Below are 23,907 nucleotides of genomic sequence, written 5' to 3' on the forward strand. Positions count from 1 at the left end.
ACAGACGCCAAATGCGCTGTATGTATTTTCGGTATGAGTATAGTATAATACATAAATAAAAACCGCGAGTTAAATATCGTACCCGGTACTAGTACATGTGTTGTGTCTTAAGTATTCTACAATTGTTTAAATAAAATAAATTTAAATAATATTTTTACTAATAACAGTGAATATTTAATAACAGTGAAGTTTGTAGTGAAGTAAACAGTGATGTTTGTTGGAGACAATGGAGTTTAGCTAAAGACTTGTCATTTTGAAACCAAAGTTCTTATTAAAAATAATACCTCACAAACATTTATCAGCAGGTTAAATTTAAAAATCCTATTTTATGTCCGTATTTTTTATCCCAACATTTATTTATTTTCATAATATTTATATAAAATTTTCGTTTTATAATTCCCATATTTTGCTGCGCATTCATTTCACTTTAGAAAATTTATTTTTGAAAATCGTTATATTTTTAAAATTAATTTCAATAGTATGTAATATTCGAGATTTCATAAAAAAATATTAAATAATTACAAATAATTATTTATCAAACTGATAAAGTAGATTACAAGGAAAACAAAATCGATTTATAAAATACTAGACAGATGCTGCCCTCTTGCAAAAACTCTATCAGCGAATTGTTGTCAAGAAACACCGGTACTATTTTTTTTTTTTTAATTATGTTTCTGTCTGCGTGAATACACTATACGTCGATAACAAGCAGTCTGACAACCGGCATACGTACATCTGTATGTATTTATATTCAAATATATGTAACACACACATCATCCTTTTTAACATCAGTGTCAGTCATTAATCAAATAATATACTATTTAAAATAACCCGCGAAATTTTTTTAAATTGCCATTTAAATATTTAAATTTCCTAATTATTATTCAACTATGAAAAATTCAATTTCTTATAGAAGATCACCATAAATGTCAGGCACGTGGATTGATTGAGTAAATTTTTTTTAAAACACGAGTACGTCGCGTGTATGACGATCGCGTGCACAAATAGTGTTCATGTGTACGTGCGCTCGGTTCTTCACTGCACATGTGAATAAAAAAATAAGGAGGGAGTAATGCAACTAAACGCATAGAGTATACACGTATTTAATATTACATCAGTAGTATAGTTTAAGTTTTATTAAAAAAAACGCGCTCATTTAATTTAATTGTTTAAAAGTTTCGTGTTAATTTCCCCTTCTCTCGCAATATTTTACTCGTATTTCCTCTTTTATTTCATTTTTTTTGTTATTTAGTCCCCTCTAATGTGTATGTCTCCCACTGGGATACGGGTAACAAGTAGTTAGTCAACTACTAATATATATATATATATACATATTTGTATATACATATACATACACATACATTTGTACGATAACTTTCCTCGTTTTCTCATCACATCATACTGTCCAGACCAAACAGTCTCAGTCTAGTTTAATCACCGGGTTTATTCACACGGAATATTGCCCACTGTGCGTTTAACAAAAAAATTTTATAATATTAATTTATAAATATCAATAATAAAAAAACAATTAATAACACTTTTTTATTCAGCGAATGGAGTATTTGTTTACAAAACGCCGTAGGAAAAAAAGTGCGGGAAAATTTTAATTGTTTATTTTTAAAAATTTTTGACTAACTTATTTTAAACTGTGACAAGTGATATTTTATTGACGTGAATAGTTTTGAAATACTGAATTTTAATACTTTGATACTTTGAATAAATAACGAGACAAAATGCAAGAACGTTTTATTGTGACGCCGTTAAATAACACCACGGGGCATTATGAACGTGGTACGCTGCAATCTAATCTATCGTCCATTGAATTTGGTGAGTTTAATTATCTATTTTATATATGAATATATGTATAATTTTTGAAATATTTATTATATTTTATCAGCTATGAATACCTCTGGAATTTATTTGTTTTTCAATACCTTTAGATATTTTATCGATCGATTAATTAATTATTAATAATTCAAATAATTGTCTGTTTTTATTCCAATAATTTTGAATTAAATTAATTCTTTTGTTTCTCAATAATCTATATACATATTTAAATATATGCACGTTGATATATGTATATATGATTATAAATACAAGGTGAACATCTATAGTGCTTCCAAATCTTTAAAAAAATATTTTACTTTATATGATAAAATACTCAAATCCATTTTAGTTAATTAGCAATGAAGGACGAGTAAAATATTTATTTTTAAAAAAATTTTGGAACGTCTCTTGGAACTAAAAAATTGAAAGTTAATAATTTCGTAATAAACGTCGAATAGTTTTAAAAATAAATCAAGTGTCATCTTAAGTTGTGCTAATGACCTCGAAAATAAATATTTTTCTTCGTCTTGGTAAATATTGATTTTAAAATTTTAAAAATATTTATTTGTTTATTATTTTTAACTTAAACTTTTGAGGAATTTCAATGATGGGTTTTTAACCACGACCCAAGATGGTCATGGCGATAATTAATCTATCATCTGTTGTCGTTTATATGAGTCATTGTTTAGATTCAGCCAACAATATTTTAAAGAATTAACGCCGGCGAGAATGCGCCACTATTGACCCTCATAATTTTATATTTACGATTTAATAAATAACCAGTAAAAAGTGGATAAATCTAGATCATTCGAATCAATCATTTTTATTTTTATTTTTTTTTAACCACTATAACTCCATAAATATTTATTTATATGATACTGAAGTTAGCCGACGTCTTATAATTTTTGGATTTTATTTTAAATGATAAATTATAAAAAAAAAAAATTATTTAAAAAATTTTATCTATAGTTTTTTTTATTTTCTAAGTGTGCATATTTTTATTTTTAATTTATTTTTTGAATAAAAATATCCGAATATTTTCAGTTGTCTGTTAACTTCAGGATCATGTATTTATTTATTTGCTTTGGAATAAAAAAAAAAAGATAATATAGATATTGGTGATATTTTTGCGATATAAACTTACATACATGTATCAATGCATTGTTAAATATTTAAAATGTCATGAAATCCTTCTAAGAGTAATGTTTAATATATGTAGAGACATTGAGTAGTATAAAATGTCGTAGTTACTTGTATTTTATTTTTTTGTTCTGTTGTTGAGTGTATACTCTATTTTGGGATTTACTCCCACACCAATATCCAAACATCCGTAGTTTCATATATGTATACACATATACAACCAGCAAGTCAGTTTACTTATGGATTAAAGTAAAAAGTAAAGAGGATTTGTCGTCATCTTTACCCAGTAGTCCCGGAGGTTTACAACTAAGTGCAGAAAAGTTGCATCAACTTATATCCTCTAGATAATTCTTAAATTTTATATTTATTTATTGATCTAGACGATTCTATATCTATATTTCATATCCTACGATCTTGCAATATACTTTTTAAAAAAAATTCCATTAATAACATTACACTCTAATAAATGGCGTTCGATGTACAGAGAAATAAAGTCTGTCGCTATAAAAAAAAATTGATAGAAAAAAAAGTCCAGGTACTTTTAAGTTAACTCTCAGATTGTGTTCCAAGGGGTGTGAAATCGTGACGAGTGTGAGCTTAAAAGTGTTGGTTGCTGCATCGTAGTTATAAAACATGTAATGCAACATAAAGAAACTCTGACATTGGAGGGTCGATAATCGCACCCTCTTTGTTCTTTGACCCGTCTCACTATCACGTGCATTTATTTAGCCTTTTTTTTATTTCCTTTCTCGTCAGTAGCAGGTCGAGAGGTTTAACGTACGGTTCTTATCGTGTTCTGCCTTCCTACCTTGTCTTTAGTTGTCTATTGTATCATTGAAAGCTTTGTAAAAGGTGTTTCTGCACAGCGCTGAAGGGTGGCGCCTCTAGTTATCATAAATTTCAACCCTCTTATTTGTTCTACTTGAGAGTCTGACAAAAATCAAGTAAAATATGTCACGGCATTTTTTTAAAAATTCTCTACATTCTGTATTATACCGAAATTATTGCCACTGCTCCAAATTAGTTTTTTTGATTTTTTATTTCAAAATTATTTTATATTTATATTCAAATCTATTCAATGAATTTTCCCACTCTTCTTTTGTGTTAGTTTTATTTTCCAATTTGATTAATTAAAATAAAAATATGATTGACAATATAGTTTGAATAGGAAACATTTTATTGAAACGTCAATTGATACGATGACCTCAATGCTTTCACTCTAGAGGATGTTCGCAAAATTTATTGGTCAATACAGAAACAGCAGCGAGTTATTTGTAAAAAATGGATAAATAAATATATTTAGGTATATATATATATATATATATATTATAGGGTGGCTCAAAAAAACCGATTATTTTTTTTTCGCTTCTCCAAAAATCACCTCGATAGAAAACTTTCAAGAGGACCTTCACGAATTTTGAAAATATCAAAAATGATTGAAACTCAGATTTTTTACTTCTAAACTTTTTCTTTCTCGTGGCAGCAATAGTTTATATTTGTAAAATCATGTCTATGCTGAAAATTTTAGCCCAAAGTTTAAATATTGAAACGGCGCTCAAGAATTTTGAATAGTAACTGATAATATTGAACTAACACTTTGAATTAATTTTTGTATTTTTTTATGACTCAATTATTGTCATTTCACTAAAATATAGCTTTTGCATAACCATAAATATACAGGACAGTCTTAAACAATAAAATTTGGTGAGTTTTGAATAAACAAAAAAAACCTAAAAATTGAATTAGAAAATAAAGAAGTATGTAAATAATTTATTATTTTTATTTCTCGGGTTATATTTCCATTTATTGTAATCAAAAATGCAAATCGATGGTGAAAAAATCGAGAAGCTTTATTATCAATATTTAAGGGTCGCTCGAAAACGTTCAAAAGACAGCACTCGGAAACATTTAAAATTCTTGAGCGAAGTTTAAATATTTTAGTTTTGGGCTTATATTTTCAGCGTAGTCATGATTCTCAAATATAAACTATTGCTGCCACGAGAAAGAAAAAAATTTGAAATAAAAATTCAAATTTCGATCATTTTTGATATTTTCAAAATTCGTGACTAACCTTTTGAAAATTTTTTATCAAGCAGATTTTTGGAGAGGCTTTTTAAAACATCGTAAACCAACAAATTTTCATAAGAGACTCGAAAAAAAAATAGTTGGTTTATTTGGACCACTCTAATATATATAGATACTGAATTTAATTTTTTTTGTACATATATTATATGTTAGTAACACGGACGCATTATTTGTTCAACTGTGGCACTGTGCCAGTGTCAGTGTAATGACTTTTTTTATGTTTATCAACAATAATGAGTTATGTGACATTCTATACACTTTAAATTTATATATACATGTATAAATGTTGGAATTATACTTATCTACAATGCTCTTACTTATCTCTATCACTCTTACTAATTTAATCTCTCATTATATATTAAATTACTCCTCAATTTATTTTAGAAAACTTTTATATTTATTATTCCCTCAAACTTTATTATTTATCGAACACAAATTTAAAATATTAATTTGGATTTCCGTTAACGAAAATTAAATAAACTTTTCCCGCGTTCGCAAGTAATTGATAATTAATTTTTTCAAACGTACACTATTCAAAATTGTTATTTTGTTTATAATTGTATTGAATTTCATTACAATATGTGTTCAATATAAATTTATTTTCGAATTAAATTAAATTCTGATCATTGTTAATGCGTTAACAATAACATTCGAAGTTTCTGTTTGCTCAAAACCTCATTGAAGCTTCGAAACAGAAACTATGGACATTTAAATTTATCGCGAGTTGTATTAACGCGACAAATAAACATACTTTAGATAATTTATTAAATTAAAACGTTCATACTGTTTTAAAAAATTCATTTATTATTTGATCATTAATTATTATTATAGCAAAAGTATTAATTACATTGTTGGTATAATTAATTTGTTATCATATCAGTTATAATTAATATTCAATTATGATATCGTAAGATGATTAATTATTTAGAGTGACGATAAAAAAAAGTACTTACTTCAGTATGATGGGTCGTTTTACAGTCATGTTTATCAGTCAGTCGTTTAATTTATCTTGGAAAGAGATATTTTTTATTTTTGTTCCACTAGTTGTGTAGTAAATTTATTTAAATTAAAGTACTTGTAATATAATTGATACAAAAATTAAAAATAATTAAGTGTTACATTAATAGTAATTTATTTAAAATTTTTGTGATGACAAATAAAATATTAATTCAAGTAATTGATGAAATTATATACAAGTGCATTGGCTAATTATAATTATAATAAATATTATTGTGTAGTGTTGTGTTTAAGGAATAACGCATAACTCGTAATCATATCAATTGACTGGCGAGTTCGGGCTGGTCCAGTAATAAAAAATAAAGCTGATGATGATAATACTTCCGAGAAATATTTATTTTCATTATATCAAATTTAAAATACCAGAAGCTGGTGGTATAAAAGCAGGATTAGTTGTTAAGACAACCTCAAAGAGTATAGTGGTAGCTTCAACGAGACTTTATGAACCCGTGAGACGCAGTATTTTTTAATCGAAACTCGCAGAGTTGAGAAATTAATAGAGAGCAAGCTCTGAAGTAGGCAACATCAAAGAGAAACTATTCATGTGGAGTTCATGGTCTTTTTTCCGCTTTGGTTTATTCTTATTGTTCTTTTCTCGGTTCATTTATTGAACTTTGTGAAATATTATTCCAGTTTATAATTATTCATTAAGGCCTTGGATAAATAATTAATTATAAAATAAATTACTTATTAATTATTCATGTAATTTATTTTATTGTTATGACATTTTACATTTTAAATCAAATAAATTCAACAATTTATTAACTTCGATTTATGAGTGATTCATATGCTACTGTTGTAAGGCTGTACATAAATATATCTATAGATGCGTTCAATATCAGCAGCATTATTGTCTTCTCGCGACAGCAATTATTTTATTATTAGCCCAATTACAGCGTTTATTGTTTTTACACACTGATCATAATCAAGCTTTGAATTATTTTATCCAACTATTACTTGGCGTTTAATAGCGCACATCACACATCTTTCATTCCTTCACCAATAAAACAATACACGATCATAAAATCTTTTATTGTCGGTATTAAAATGTGTATTGTCTCATAAATAACAATCTACATTACAACTCAAATTTACGATAACCTGAAGCTTCTTAAGTTTGTACACATTCATACTTTTTTAAATACAAAGCAGACAATATTGAAAATAAGGCGATGGAAGCAATTTAACCTCAGTTTTTTCAATACACTGTAAAAAATTTTGGGAATGGACGCGAATTAAATCCCAAGTGAATGAGGAGCAAATGACTGCCTATTCATTTATGAAATTTACTCCGAAGGGGAGTTTAATTTAATATCCAAACTCCGGATTCGAGTGAATGCAGGCTTAAATAAAATCCAAGTCACTCTGAAGAAAGAACAAATTCCTTATTTACTCCGTATGCAGTGATTTTTTGTAAAAACTTCAAAATCCCGAGCGACGAAATGGATTCGGATTCAAATAAAATTCGTAATCACTCCGAATTCACTCCCGATTTTTGGCAGTGTAATTACGATTACTTTATTTAATAGCAGTTTTTCTCTTGAACATACTCTCAAATTTTATATGTTTATATAAATATAAGAGGTATAAAATAATATATAGATATATATAGAGATTAGTTTTTGTTTAAATTATGTTAGTTAAATAAACTAACAGATAAAAAATCAAAAAAATAATTTTTTTTAACCTTGTTCAAAATATCTTTCGAACGAATTAATTGATAGAAAATAATTATTGGCAGTAGAAGAAATTAATCAACGCCCAGCTCTAATTTGATTTAAGAATCGATCTGATTAGTAATTTATAAGTTATCTAGAATTTTTTTTTCTTTTTATTTTATCTATTAGATAACTTAAGAGATGTAAAGAATTAATTTAATCAAAGTCTTAACAAAACTTTTCTGAAAATATATAGGAGACTAAAATCTTCATTCTCGTATAGTACAAAAAAAATAAAATATAAATTGAGTTTAAAAAGAATCGAGATTAAATTTTTTTTTCTTTTGAAATTTTAAAAATTAAGTAAAGAATCATCTTGTTAGTAAAGTTTCCATTGATGACGGAATAAATTATTAACAAATATTGATTTGCATATATTTTCCATTGCCAGTCTAATCTAGTTTTATATTATTTTATAAACTCAAAATCAACCGAAATTCATAAATTAATATAGTAACAGCATATAAACCTTTCATCGAATAATTCAAAATTATTTATATTCAAATATTTTCTCGTATTTTTTCAATAGTGCTGATTTATAGTTACTCTCCTTAATCATATACGTCAGGAAGTTTAAGAAAATAAATGGCTATAAATAAAGCAAACAATAATTTTCACTTTCAATCGCAGAGCAATTTATGACAAATAAAAAAGACAAAATCGATAGGCAATTTCAAGCACTGCAATCGTAATTTAAATACAAGTAGCATATTCAATCGAGTGAGCAGACTACTGTTGATAATCACGAATATACCTCGATGGTATTTGAGTAGAGATCTATAAATTGTTGTTAGGTTGAGCGTAATATAATTTGAATATACGATCGAATGTGTACTTAGTCTCATTTATTATGCAACAACGTCATACACAACATGATGTTGCAGTAGCAACAGGAAATCTCTTTAAGGTCACTCAGAACATTATAAACTCTAGTAATAATGTTTATCACGTCCTTCTAAAGTAGGATTAAATTAATTTACGCATCTCGCATTTAATGAAAACCGATTGAAAACATTATAAATATATATACCATTGTCATGAAGAGCTTCACTATATTCATAATCGACATTTACGTCTCTCTATCTATCCATAATAATGTATTAACATTAATAAAATATAGATATCATATTCGGGTTAACCACATCAACGTGCAACTTGATGTGATCTTTGGTCAAGTGGGTAACCTCGAGCTTCTTGTTACGTACCAACAAATCTGGATAGCTTTCAAAGTTCCGATCACATTACTGACCGAGTTTCCTCTCTTTCTCTCTCTCAATCTCTATTTCTGTTTCACTTTGTAGCTACTTTGTATTTAACTTTATTGTCATTCACATTGTTGTCGTATTCTATTTTCATTTTCTGTGATGAGGATATTTAATAAAGTTACTAATTAACTTACTCGAGTACTTAGCAAATAGTATTGGCTGTATAGTAGTTCTCATTGTCATTATATGTGAAAAAACTTTAGCAGAAAAGTACTTTTTTTTGAATAATATTATAAAAGTTTTTTTTATTTCTATCCTTTATTTTTCGTTAATAGCGATGGACTCAATGTTTAGAGTGGCGGCATCATGTGAGTGTATGTATGTGCAGTCACACCCTTTTACTTCCGTTCCTCTTGGATATCATGCTATATATATATGTAGGTATAAAGAGTATCCAGACTGGATTCATCGACCGAGGGTCATGCCCAGGGCGAAACTCCAGCCACTCACGTTAGCACCTTCTGGTTATTATCTCAAATTCTCTTATCCTCTCCCACTTTTGTACGTTATGATGTAAAGCTTTTCAGACATTATCAGCAACGGCTTAAAACTTTTTAAACCATTTTTTTTTAATGCGCAGTATTATATTCTGAGTTATGACTTATTATACATTTAAATACCCTATCAAATCATTGTTATTAACTATCATTGTTTCTTGAAAAAAAAATTTTCCAAAGATAATAGAAGTTTTTTCCGCAATATTTTTGAATAGTTGTCATTGAGGAGTTTTTTGACTACAATTTTATGCTACACACATTTTTATATAAAAAGTTTCAAAATAAATGGACATACTTATGTATATTTCGGTATAAACTTTTGTCACTGTTGATTAAAATGTTGCAAAAAAAAAAAAAATAATGAAGGCTATATATTTATATTTTACAAAAAGTAAGTTATGTTTGCTTTGCTACTCATATATTTTGAGTTATAACTTCATAACTTATAAATATATTTGGAAAGTCATATTTAGGAGGTAATCATAAAATCTGTATACGTAAACTTTTCAGCTGGCAAAGGAATACTTTTACGAGATATTTTATGAATTAAAGTAGTATTCAAATTTTAATTAGCTTGATGATTTTAATTTTGATCATTATAAAAACTAATTTCTCTACTTAAAAAAATATAATAATGTGTAGTAAAACGGTCATTTTGAAATATTAACGAGAGGTTCCTTTCAATGGAACTTTTCTTTTTTTGAACATCAATATAAATTCATTTCTCTACACAGAGAGGTGTACTCTAGATAAAATGAGCTAAATATGTAAAATAAATTTTCTCCCAATCTATAGAGAGCAAATTTTTAAATAGCAATCGAATAAATTTGAATGAAAATCGAATACTAAAAAAAATATTTAAAAATAAACTTGCATAGTGTAGATCCGCTGTAGATTATACATTTCTAGCAGATTATTTACGATTAGTTTTAGTGCTGACATTGTATATATCCCTATAAAAATCGATTTACCCCGGGTGTCAAGGTTGGAGTTGATTATACGTTGCATAATATATTCTCGACAGTTGTGTGAATCTTCAGTATTTTAAGACAAGAATCAATTTTGTTCCTTACTAAATTAGACCGCTAATTTTAATCCCTATCGATTTTATAAAAGTATCCAATAAATTTAAATAAAACATTAGAAGTTTGTAGGTTTACCTCAAGTGTTGAATAAAAAATAAATCTTCACTAGCCTCTACAAGGATTCCAGTTACGAGTGAGATGACTGAAAATTCAAACAGGAAATTTTACTCGTAAACAATGGATTCAATCTTGTTTAGTGGCATCTCGTCATGCCTTTCTCTCATCCGTTTTAGTCTTTACGTCTCGCTGAAGCTATACACTGTATTTACTCAGCTTTTGCTACTACAATTTATAGGGTATGCTATTGTGGTGCACATATAGAGTTGAAAAAAAAAAAAAAAAAAAAAAAAAAAAGTAGAGAAACAGATTTTCATATATGCAAAAATGCATACATCCATATATACATTCATTCAATGCGTATGACCCATAGAAATAAGTATTACATATATATATATATATTTTTTTTTTTTCAGTAGCGCAAGCGTACATACGCTCAATATTACCGACATAAAATATATTCTCATATATGCCCATGCACCATGTTCGTGTGGACATACAATACAATAATATTTCAAATCGAGGACGGTGGAAAAATATTTGTGGAATTTTTTTTTATTTTTTCGTATTATTTTATTTTATTTCATTTTTTTTTATCTACATCTTTTATTCAATTGATTTTTCACCTTGACTGCTGTGTAAACACTTTTGTGTGTGTACTTCTATATATACAGCAATTTTGTTATTTTTATAAAATATTTGCCAGCACAACAATCTTCGAAATGTCTTGGATAAAAATACCCTTGACATTAAAGAATTTAAAATAGATTAAAAAATTAAAATAATCAATTTGCTCGAATTTTAAAATTTTATTAATCGCTTGGCTATTAATTTTCGTTATAAAAAAAAAAGTTTTTATAATATTCGTGTATTAAAATTAATTATAGTAATTTAATTTGATGGGAGAAAAAATTTAGTGGTAATGATAATTGAGTTGGGGTATGATAAAATTGAAAAAGTAAAATCTTTCTTATTCGTTGGCAAACAAACAAAAGATAAAAAGTATTATCTCAATCATTGTTTCCATTGTTCGTGGGTTATTTAAAACAGATGTTGCTTACTTAAAATGATAATAGAAGAAATAAATAAAAGATAAAAATGAAATAAAGGTGTTGTAAAAAAGAAAAAAAAGAAAAATAAGAAGAATAAAAAAAAGATGATTTTGATTGAAAGAAAAAAAAAGATGTGAATGATTGCCTGCGGGCGTGGCATCAACCATCACAACAATCAAGATCTTTAAGCTTTTTGTTCTCATCCTTGTTCTCATCTTCTCCATCGTCCATTTCTTGTTATGTAGTTGTTGTACTTCTAGTAAAGTTCTTGATAAATTTTAAAGTCTCCAGATGAGGCCCTGAACTAGGACGAGGTTCATTGTCTACGACCTCGACGGTACTTTCAGACCCGTTCATAAATGCAAGCGCAAGTCGATAGTTAACTGACGGCCAGCATGCAACCAAACCTTTCCACTAGTTATATTGCTGTAAATATATTTGTATACATATGTATAAATGTATATATGTATATAGTGTTGACTATGCGGACATTATCCTTGCCCCTGGTAAAGGGGTTGCACGAGCGTGACAATGCCAATGTTCCGCAATAAACTACACGCTATGTTTTCCCATTACATACACACATAATTAGCAGTGTCATTCGTTAAATCAAGGACAATTATTTCAAAAAGGTCGGACTCTTTTATTTTTATGAGTGTTTTCTTTTTTTTCCGCATCATTTAACCTTCACAGTTACCTATCGTCATACGGTTTTTTTTTTTTTTTTAACGATGTCCTGATGTCCTCGTTGGTGGTAAATTTGAAACGCTAAATTTATTACATTTGACAATAATTTTCTTGGCAGATAAAAATCCCCAGACGTTAAAAATCAAAGCCATTTGTTTCAATTCTGTGGCTGAACGACTATTTGATTTTCGCATAGCGTCCGGACGTCCTGACAATTTTTTACACTAATAAAAAAATAGACGGATGATAATAAAAAAAAAAAAAAAACAAAAGAAATGTGAGAAAAAAGTTAGAAAAAAACAATACATAAATAAAAATCGAGATAAAAGGTGGAAAAAAGACAGCGGGTAAAAAAAAAAAGATGGAAAAAATAGTGAAATGCTTTGAGAAAAAAAATTTTAGGGGATGATTGTGAAGAATGGGAATGACGGAACAGGTATGATTGTTAAGGTAAAAATAAATTATCACAATTTATTGTGTGGTATTGATTATATGTCTATATAGATATGATTAGGGAAATCTTATCGGGAGTTTCATTATAAAACTTTTTTTTTGGTGTCGATTGAGGTGAAGAGGGAGCATCTATTTGAAATAAAAGAGATGGAAAATAGTTTTCCTTTCTGTTTAATTCTTCTGTAGAGTATGCACTCGGATAAAGTTGAACGAGTTAAGTTTCTACGATAATTCTAATTTTAAGTGAACGTCGACACAAAACTCTATTTAATTTTTATGGTGGAGAGATATTTTATAAAAAGTTTTTACAGCCAACTGTAATTTATGATGAATAAAAATTGACAAAAATTTAATTTTCATTTTTTTTCTTTTGGGAAAAAAAAAACTTTTTCTTGTAAAAATAAAATATGGATTTTTTGCATAAAAAAAAAAAAGAAATTTCCATTACTTTAAAAAAATATCTTTTACCCATAATTGTACACGAGAAATGAAGTCCATGCGTCGGCTTATAAAATGCCCGGAGATGAGTTTCCGAACGTGACCTCGTCGTCCGATCGTTAAAACGGTTTTTGTGAGGCGCAAATTTAAGTACCAGAATATACTTTTTTTTTTAAAAATGTAATATCAATAAAAAAATTATTGAAATAAAATTAAATACCAAAGTTTTAAGACTTACTGGCATCGCTAAAACTTTATTGATATCGTTATTACTATCATTACTAGAAAAAATTTTTTAAAAATTCGTATAAGCCGAGAAATTTTCATACTAAAAGTGAAACAAGGTTTATACTTTGTTTCACATAACTGTTTATTGCTCTCTAAAATATTTATTTATAAAATTTATTTTAAAAATGTAATGACTTGCGCGACAAATTTTTTTTTTTTTAAATAATTAATTTCTGATATTACTTTAAACTTTATAATCTAAAAATCTAAAAACATAAAATAATCTATTTTTTACCTGAAAAAAAAAATTCCATACTTTTTTACAATAAAAAAAAATGATAATTTATTTTTCCAATTTCCATTAATTTTACATGCAAAGTGACTTTAGATTAACTTTGTGCTTAGTAGTTAATTTTCGTTCTCCTGAGTCAAAAACTAAAAAATTATCGTATAATTTCTATTTATTTAGCTGGACACGTCTAGAGCATCATATATAATAAGCCCATAAAATAAATGGAGAAAAATAAACGGCCGTAGGTTGATCGATACACACAGACATTAAATTGAGAATAAGCGAGAATGGCGATGTTTAGGCGAACGTTCGCGGAGCCTGGGGGAAACGAATCGGGTGGTAGTCGGCGACGCGGCTCTCGAGGGTGGCTGGCCTCCCCTGGTGGTGGTCTAGTACAAGAACCAGGGAGATTCAAAGCTTGGTTGCTAGTAGTTGTAGGTGCGCACCGAACGTTGATATCAGCAGGTGAGTGGGGCAAAATATACCCCCGACAAATGTGGAAATCACCGATCTATCTCACTCTCACTTACCCGCGCTCTATATAACAACTCGCAACTTGTCTACTTCGTCTATTGCCGACTCTATACTCAACCGACTGCCAACATCACGACGGCTATAGTCTTTCCCGTGTTCATATTCTATACAACTTGGTTGGCATCGTATCGTGACAGTTGGAACGTGACCGGAGTTGTTAGTTGACGCGCGAGTTTCACCGCTTTAAGGTATTGGCTCTCTCAATATCTGTCATTACTCGTAAAGACACGTATTTATCATATCTCTTGTTTCGACTATCTGAAGACGAATAGTTGTGTCATTTTAAATCAAAATTTATCTATTGTTTTTGTTGTCATGTACACCATTTAAATCAATATTTCACATCCTCTCTTGTTGTGTTTGTGCTTGTGCCTCTCGAACTCTATAACTTCCGTGCAACAGTTACTACCTCCGTGACATTTGACGTGTCCTAGTGACTTTTATTTTATTTTATTATTTTTTACACCGATATGTCAAGATCAAAAGTGTTTTTTTATAGTTTAATTTGTTGAAAGTGTAATTTATACTTTTTTAATTGAAAAATATTTTTTTTTTCTCGTAAAAAAAAAAAAAAAAACATCCATATATATTTAAAAAAAATTTAATATTTAATTTCCATTATTAAATTAAATATTTAACTTTAATTAAAGTACAATAAATGATATTAATATATGTAAATATATAATATAATATTATATGAAGGTCAATTAAATAATTGGTTATATATTTATAGTATTAGATACATGGTTACGATCGAGGGAAAGCGTTAATTTCATAAAGCTCGCATGTGACTAAATTTATAGGTTGTATTATACACGATACGACACATATACCGCGACATACTTTGTCGGTTACACAAGTTGATAAGTGTATTGACGGCACATAATCGTTAACGGGTTTTAAAAGAAAAATATTTAATTTTACTTTCAATCACTCGATTTTAGTTATCAATTAAAACTCGAGCTGAAAAATTTATCGTTTAAAATTTTTTAAATTTATTCATCGTTGCTATTCATTATTCTATTATTTTTTTAAAAATAGAATTAGTGTCTCCGAAAAGGTAAAAAAAAAATAGAAGCTTGACATTTACAGCGAGAGAGGATGCGAGATAAAAATAAATACTAAATAGAGATAAAAAAATAGTTTTTAAAATTACTGGTAAATTAATTGAATTATAATTTACCACTAATTCATTTTTATTCTTACTTTTTATCTTCGTTTCATTTGCACTACAATAGAGAGAGAGTGGAAAAAAAAAATTAGCGTGTCTGTTATATTAACGAGTTGTCTGACAACTTGGCGTAACTTTTCCCTTTGTCTGACTATAGATCCAGTCTACTACTACTACGACTACTACTAGTATTACTACTGCTACCATTACTAACGTTACCACAACTCCAACTACTACTACTGACTACTATAGTTATTACTACCACGTCGTCCTACGTCGATCCTTCGGACGATTTAATTCTATAAATAGTAACACTCATTGTCATTTGTCTAGCAAAATCGATTTTTCGCGTGTGCTGTTTATATTGTATTATAAATGTTTATATTTAATTTATCATCAACTAGTGTAAAGTAATAAATAATATTTATCATAAGGACTTGATAGTAATGAGTGCTTCCGGGGCAATACCGTTAATTTTGGCCTCCAAAGAGCAGATTATCGAAGGCAAGTAATTTATTAAAATTATTTTACAGAACTCGACCACTCATTTATTTGTATATTTATATTTACGAATTTCACTAAATATATCTATACAAATATATGAAAAAATCGAGTACTAAGTCTTTTACCTTACATATATTTATAAAATAATAAATTCTATTTAAATATTTTTCATTCAAAAATAAATATCGGATTTTAAAAAAATTTTACTACAAAAATTATTTTTTATTTTTTTTATTTTAATGAGAGAATATGAATAAAGGTAACGAAAAAAAAAATAGGAAATAAAAAAAATAGCTGAAATGACGTCGTTATCGTTTCATCGGCTGATGATTAATTTGAGTTAAATGAGCCATTTCCTGCATCATGTTGACTAGTGTCGTCGTGTCGAGAGAGGCATCAGTGGCCCGTTAGCTGTAATGGGATAACTGAGCGGACACATTAAAGTATAGTAGAAGTTATATATATATATTAGATATATATATCTATATATATATATATATATATATATATATATATATAGATTCGTGTATACATGTATATTTAGTAAAATCTTCCCCACTCACCTTTTGCTCCGACTGCCAGAACATCGATCTTTCTACTGTACCTAAGTCGTCAGTATAAATTTAAAAAAGGCTGGTTAAGTCACTTGGGAACAAGTTTTCATGTCTCGTCTTCAAGTTTACTCCCCACAAATAAATCCTCAACATATATTTGATATGGATACTCAGAAATTTAATTTAAAAAATTTTAAACTCCAAAAAATCTAAGAAAAAAAATAATGCGATTTATTTATTATTTTTTTTTTTTTTTTTTTTTTTTATTAAAGTTATAAATTTTGAAGCATCGTTACAGTAAAAATGTTTTATAGTTTTCAATGTGGATGATTTAAACAATAAATTTAACAGAAGTGTAGACCGGGTCGAGACTATTCAATGGGTTTTGTGTCTCGACTGCAATTGTGGAGAAAAATTAGAGCGATAAAGTTAAAAGTGTGGGTTAAACGTTTTCTTGATCTTGCTATTGGACTTGGTGTCTTGTTCATCTTACTTATACTTCTCCTTTTACTTTTTCTTTATTCTTACCCACAACTTTTACCCTTTGAGTTTGCTAGGCAACTGTTAATTCACTTTTAAATTCTCGTTAACATATTTATTCATTCAATTACCATATTCAGTGCAATGATTGCATATTTAAATTTAAATATATGTGCGATAATTTATTAAAAGAACAAGTTAAAAATATTGACAGCATTGTTCGACAGTTAATCTCATTACATTTATCGTTAACTAATATTTTTGCTTGACGAGACGTTTAAATACGAAAATATTGTTGTAATTCATAACCGTATTATGTTTGATAATCTCGACCTATTTTATATACCAGTATGCAATTAAATTTTATTATAAATTCCCGAGTGTAATATTTAAATTTAAATTACTCTCAAATGAATCCTTTTCACTAATTAAAACAGTATGTATATATGTAATTTTATCCAGACTACTAGAATTTTGTATGAAATGTATCAAAACCTGTTAATTTTATTTAATTAAAAAGTATTAATTTCAACGAGTATAAAGTTAAGACCGAATTTCATGTCTTTGATGTCGGTTATCTACTTTTTTTTTGTTTTAGAAATAAAATAAACTTTTTTTAATAACTAAATTTAGTGAAAAATAAAAAAAAACACTTGCATCTAGTATGTTCAAAATATTTTAAGCGACAGAATTTTAATGATACATAAATTTAAAAAATTCTTCATTTAAATTTTTCGAAGAAGAAGAATAAAAAAAAATCTTAAATTTATTCAGGTGTAAATAAATTTCTTTGTTTTTTGCAAACGTTCGTTAAAAGTTGAAGTTGACCTCATCGAAAAAAATAAATTTCGATGAAAAACGCAATTGACCTCTGAGTTTTTTTTAAGGTAAACGAGACGGTAGAAAAAAAATGAAAAAAATACTGGAATCCCTCATGTGAATGAGAATTTCAGTGAGCTTGTCATGTCCTCGTGCTGAGTGGTTAAAAAAAATAAATAATAAAAATATATATGCACACATGTACACACATGTATTAGTGTACATATGTATGTATTTATATAAAGAATGTATATATAAATAAAGGTGTACATACGATCTCTTTTTTAAATCTTTGTAAAAGAGAGCAAAAGGTTTTTTAGAATTAAAGCCAGGATCTCTGGGTACTTGTCGACTATACTCCTGTGTAAAGTTAGACGAGTCTGAAAATTCAGCGCGACCCACATTTTATTTTCTTCTCTTTCCTTTATTTTTTCTTTCTCTTGTTCCATCACGTTTTTTATTATCCTCCGATTGAGATTTAGAGCTAGAATGAGTAATAAGAAAACGATGATCGGTCGGTTGTGTTTTATTTTAGAACATTTGCGATGCCAAATGGACCGATGACCTTCAAGATGATCAAATTTAGGCGCCAATTGGTACATTATAAATAAAGTACGAAGACTTTTACCCTTAAACAAGGAAATTTAACAAAAGAACCAACAAATTTCCGGTTGTAAAATCACCTGGGGCAAGAGATATGTCCATCGATCGATCTACAACGCTTGCTTGCTACTGTTCCCTGGCGATAAATTTATCCTGGAATATAATCCGGAGAAAAATACACTGGCATCCACTATTTTCACGATAAAATATACTCTGTTATTCTTTTGTATTTTATATATATATATAAAATAGGAAAAGAAAAAAATGCATTTTCAATAGATAAAAATGACTGACCGTCGTGTGATAGTGGATAGTATCTTTTATGATTATTTTTTTATTTTTTTTTTCTATTAATACAGAAATAGAAAAAAGTAAATACACAAAAAGAAGAAAAGTGAACAAAAGTAGATAGTGAATCGAGTTATTTGTGAGGAGCTTTCGAGAGAAAAGTAAAGTGTATCATCGTGCTTCAGTTGATGCGCGTGAGCATCGGCTAACGAAAGCCTCCAATGACGCTCTGAGTTTCTCGATAATGGGTGTCGAGGTAAGAGAGGGAAGCCTCGTAATGTATAAATGTTTTATGAGAGCACACGGCCTTACTATCAAGGCTTTCTCCATTTAAAATCTCATCAAAGTACACCCGTTTACTTTATTTTTTTTACATTACATTTAATCAATTTTATTATATTTTATTCAAAGTACCACTAAATCATAGTCTAAAAAATCGTTAAATTCCTCCATGTTGAAAAATTTTTAATTTAATCCTTCTAATTAATCCATTTAAACCCGTGTTTTTATATTCCATTGAAGGTTAGCTATTGTTTCGTTGAAAATTACAAAAAATACTATAAAAAAATAATTCACCTACTTAACCCAATTGCGAAAGATTATTTAAAAAAAAATTTAGTTACATTTTTTTATACAGTAGTAAAAATGAAACTCGCTTTTTATTCTGTGTTGGATAAAAAAAAAGTAGAGATCAATTAAAACTGTTGGCTTAAAACAGATGTCGAAAAAAAAATTTCTTTGTATCATTAAAAAAAAAAAAAAAAAAGAGTTACATGTAGCGTTCATACATTTAACATGAACTTGGGTCAGAGTACAATTACTATAATACACACAAGTTTATTGAACTTACGATCGAACAACTGTGTTTAACTTGTCAGTTTGTTATCATCATCATCATCATTATTATTATTACAATTTGAAAACAACATTCTTTTTACATTGCTCACCAAAATTACGCACGAAAATTTCTTTGTCACCCACGGTAACTTTTTTTATTAAATTAATTGCAATACTTTTCCTCCAGTGATCTTGTTATCAGTTTTTTATTGGATTTTAAAAGTAAATGTCAACTATTGATAAAAAAGTAAAAAATTTCCAGTGACACTGAGCCGAAAAATTTTTATGCTTTTAGTGTCTCTTCACGACAGTATTCAAGTTTAAATAAGTCTATACATAGTAGTGAGGAAGTGAAACAGAGACACTGAAAGAGAGGTAGCGTGAGAGAGTACACAGATACTCAAACTCATTCTACCATGAAAATTCAGGCTCTATAAACCGATTACATGGCAATATCCGGGCGGGAACTGCTGCAGCAAGTTGTTACTGAAGTTGTCTAGGTTTGTTCAGTAGATACCCAAAGGTAACATCGTCATACATACTATACCACACTATATTCTACTTTACTGTCCTGCTATCTAGTCTTGCATATGTGTATATAGATATACATAAATATATGTGGAGTAAACTTGGTATGGTACGGTAGCAAACCGGCAAATTAGGCCAATCGAGTCCTCGAACGGTTCGATACCTACTTCACCACCGCCGTAGTAGAGTAGAGACAAGAGAGTTGAGTAAAGTACGGTGAGAGCAGAAGCTGCAACCGACTGCTTCCTTCCGTTCTTCGTCTACATACAGAATCGTCCATCTAATGTTGGTTGCCTAAAGGGATGAGAAATGCTGCAGCGCTAGCTAAAGTTCTGCCAGGGTCGATCAAGTACTGAGTGCTAGGACTTCTACAAGAAGAGGACGAAAACAATGCTAAAAGTATTCTCACTACTTGATGAATAGAAGTAGGAATAGAAATAAAAATAAAAATCAGGAGCAGAATAAGATTTCATATGACTTTTAAAATTTTAAAAACAACCGTTAAAACCGTTTAACTGTGAAGGACACGTCAAATGAAATTTCACAGAAGCAAAGAGCATTCGATGGATGTAAAAATAGAATGAATAGATATATACGTATATATATATATATATATCTTTGATATTTTTTACTCTTATCAAAATTAAATCGAGGTATCAATTTTTTAAATGATATTTTCTCCTGTATTTGACAGATGGAGGAAAAAATATATATAGAGTTGATTGTAGAAAATAGAAGACTTATTTTTATGTTTCTTGTGACTCAAAGAAACAACAGTAACAACTTTTTTATGATGTAACTATACACTTTTATACCTTTTTCCTATTTCTCATTTCCTTTAGTATTTTTTTGTTAAGACCAATTTATTTAACGACAACTATTTACTTCCTTTTTATTTATTTTTTTTTATATAAGATATATATTTACGTTTATACTTGGGTAGATGATTACGCAGCATTATTTTTGGTGATTCTCATTTCCCCACGGAGTGTCTCGCTAGAAAAGATAGAGGACAAAAAGGTAGTTGATAAATTGTCACTTGTCCTCCCCATGGGTTAGTTTGCCCTAGTGTCCAGGTTTCTATTTATGCGCCAACGTTTTCGCAAATGTATGCTATCCAAGAAGTCATTATGTTCACTTTGTCACTCCATTTCTATTTTCTTTCGAACTTTTTATTTTTCTAAAGTACCGAGGGCACAAATAAAAGTCTCGTATTTTGCATACTTAACTAGTACTTTATTCTTGTATCTTTTCACCCGTCATTAGCTTCAATTGTTTTTCAAAAAGTCTCTAAATACCAGTAGATTATCCACTGGTGTAAAAAACTTTTTCACCCAATTTCAGGCTAAACTTTCTCACATAATTTCCAAAGAAATAAACTTTAGTTCAACAGCAATAAATAGATTTTTTTAATTAGTAATTTATTTATACTAAGAATTAATTATTAATATTAATTATTTCGTAAATGGAATTCACATGATAGTTACAATACAATTTCCGTACAATTTTCATCAGGAGATACACAGTTTAATCTAAATCAATATCTAGATTATGTAAATGCAAATATAGAAGCATCTGGGGAAACGTAAGAGCTCAAGCTTGGAGCCCGAAGAGGGAGACAGAGGAACCGAACGGAACAATGGAATGACTGATGAATCTCTCACACTATGAACTTGGATGTTGACATGAGAGTCCTTGAAATTCAGTGCCTGGGCAATTTTGTCATAAATTAGACAAGTTTGCCAGTTTTACTGTGATTGCCTGTGACGTAATATCCACTTCGGTAGTTCTCCTTTTGGTTCTCCTTCTGTAACTGGTTCTCCACCTCATATACATACATTGATGCTACGTTATTAATTTATTCTAGCATATATACCTTCGTGCTTGGGTACACTTTAAAGTCACGAGCCATCATGTCAAGCCTGCTGCTGATTCATTTTTTGAGATTATTAATCACGCTTCGCTGTACAAAGCAACACACACACATACACACCTTCAAATGATAACAGTTTAGCTTGACATTATTGTGTTTTAAAGAGAGCTTTCTTTATCAGTTTTTTAGTTATTTTTTAAAATCATTATTCAACGTAATGCAAAGTGTTGAAATGAACTTTTTTATACAATAAAGTGCTTTACAACCTGAATAGATGAAGTATGTCTTTATACCGAGGCGCCAAGTTGTCTCGCTTTTTCAAACATTTGGACATTACTATCTCTCGCGAATGAACTAAATTTATATATTTTTCTTTATACATTTAACTTTAACACTGACCCAAATAGTCTATGGATAGCCAACGGAGCTTAAACTTTTTTGGGTTAATATTAAATAAATTTATAAATTTCATCTACAGTAACTACACAAATAAAAAAAGTGAGTTATTCAGGACGATTAGAAATTTCGAGGTTAATTGGACATTTGATTTTCAAATGAACATTTTAAAATTTCATTGAATAGCTCAACCTTGACCTTTATTAAAATTAAAATAGATAAAAAAAAAGTAGCAACTATCATTTGATTGTATATAAAATACGTTTCCTTATAAATATTTTACAGCTACTTATTCGTATTATTTTTTTCATCCATCTCCACTAAGCCAATAATAAATAGCTGGAAGTATCGATCAATATTAGTAGCTGGTTAAAATCCCGCGTTGAGTAAACGAGGTTGAGCGAATTAAGATTTCATTGAATGTTGGATTTGATAGAAGAGATTTGTCTGGCTTTTGTAAGTGCTCCCAATGCTCTATGTCGACAAATCTCACCAGTGAGATTGAATTAAGGAGCTCTACTATCTTCTTTATGTATACACCCAACCCTACTCTTCAGTGCTCCGCAGTTTCTTCACCGACTTAAATAATTGATGAGCTTCTCTGTTTTCACTGAAAACTCGGAGCAACAACCACTATTCATGAAATCACACCACATATTCATGTGCTGATTTAATCACTCAAATTGCCTTGATTACTATCAAAAAAAAAAAAAAAAAAATAGAACGCAAACTAAAATTTAATAAAAATGTAACTTTATTATTTTCTGAGTAGATAATAATTGAATTTCTATACACTCAAGTACTGCATTCGATGGGCAATAAATGAGTTTAGACTATGGTGAGTGGCTTTCAAAAAGATAAAATAAAAAAATTTTTTAACGAACCCGCGCACTCAAATCAGGAGTTTGGAGAAGGTCGAATGAGGTCGAGTATGCGCTCGATGCCCGATGGTCACTGGTGTAACATCGTGCGGGGGAATTCTGTGGTTTTATCGGACTGCACAATGTGGACACTGCGTTTGAGCCCACTGTTTAGTACTCTCTTGATTGCTAACCACCCTGTGTGATGTTTATTGCACCGTTTCTATGTATGTATGCATTCACAATTATTGGTTTTCATTATTATTCCATGATTTTATTTTTTCGTTTCGTCACCAGCTCGAGTTTTATTGTTTTCCATTGATTATATTCCGGTATTCTATTTGTTGCTATCCGAATAAATAGTTTCAGAATTTTAATGATTAATATTTTAAATTATACATTTTAAAGAAACGTCAATTATTTTAATAAGCTGGTTCTTCTACATTTGAATTAAATAATTTATCATTTTTAGCCGACGCAAAAAGAAAAATTTTAACATAAAAAAATGATTAAATTAAATTATTCAAGTAAATAATTGAGTTTTCTTTGTGTTTGATGAATACATGTTTTTATAATTAATCAATGTTGAATAAAAATCTGTAACTTTTTTTGTGATAGC

At 28.8% G+C, this 23,907-nt stretch overlaps 1 protein-coding gene across 2 annotated transcripts in view; it reads left to right on the top strand.

Moving 5' to 3' along the window:
• The window catches only part of LOC103573131 (solute carrier family 12 member 6), a 63,575-nt gene continuing 39,668 nt past the window's right edge, over positions 1-23,907 (top strand). Inside the window, exons 1-2 of one of the 2 annotated variants that reach the window (XM_008552047.2) lie at positions 1-305; positions 1,410-1,827. In XM_008552047.2, coding sequence (XP_008550269.1) covers positions 1,734-1,827 — 94 coding nt within the window. In that variant the 5' untranslated portion in view covers positions 1-305; positions 1,410-1,733. The remainder of the gene's footprint in view (positions 306-1,409; positions 1,828-23,907) is intronic. The other variant, XM_053741187.1, reaches the window with a different exon arrangement.

The sequence above is a fragment of the Microplitis demolitor genome, chromosome 8, assembly GCF_026212275.2.
Source record: "Microplitis demolitor isolate Queensland-Clemson2020A chromosome 8, iyMicDemo2.1a, whole genome shotgun sequence".
In the NCBI taxonomy this organism is placed as follows: Eukaryota; Metazoa; Arthropoda; class Insecta; order Hymenoptera; family Braconidae; genus Microplitis; species Microplitis demolitor.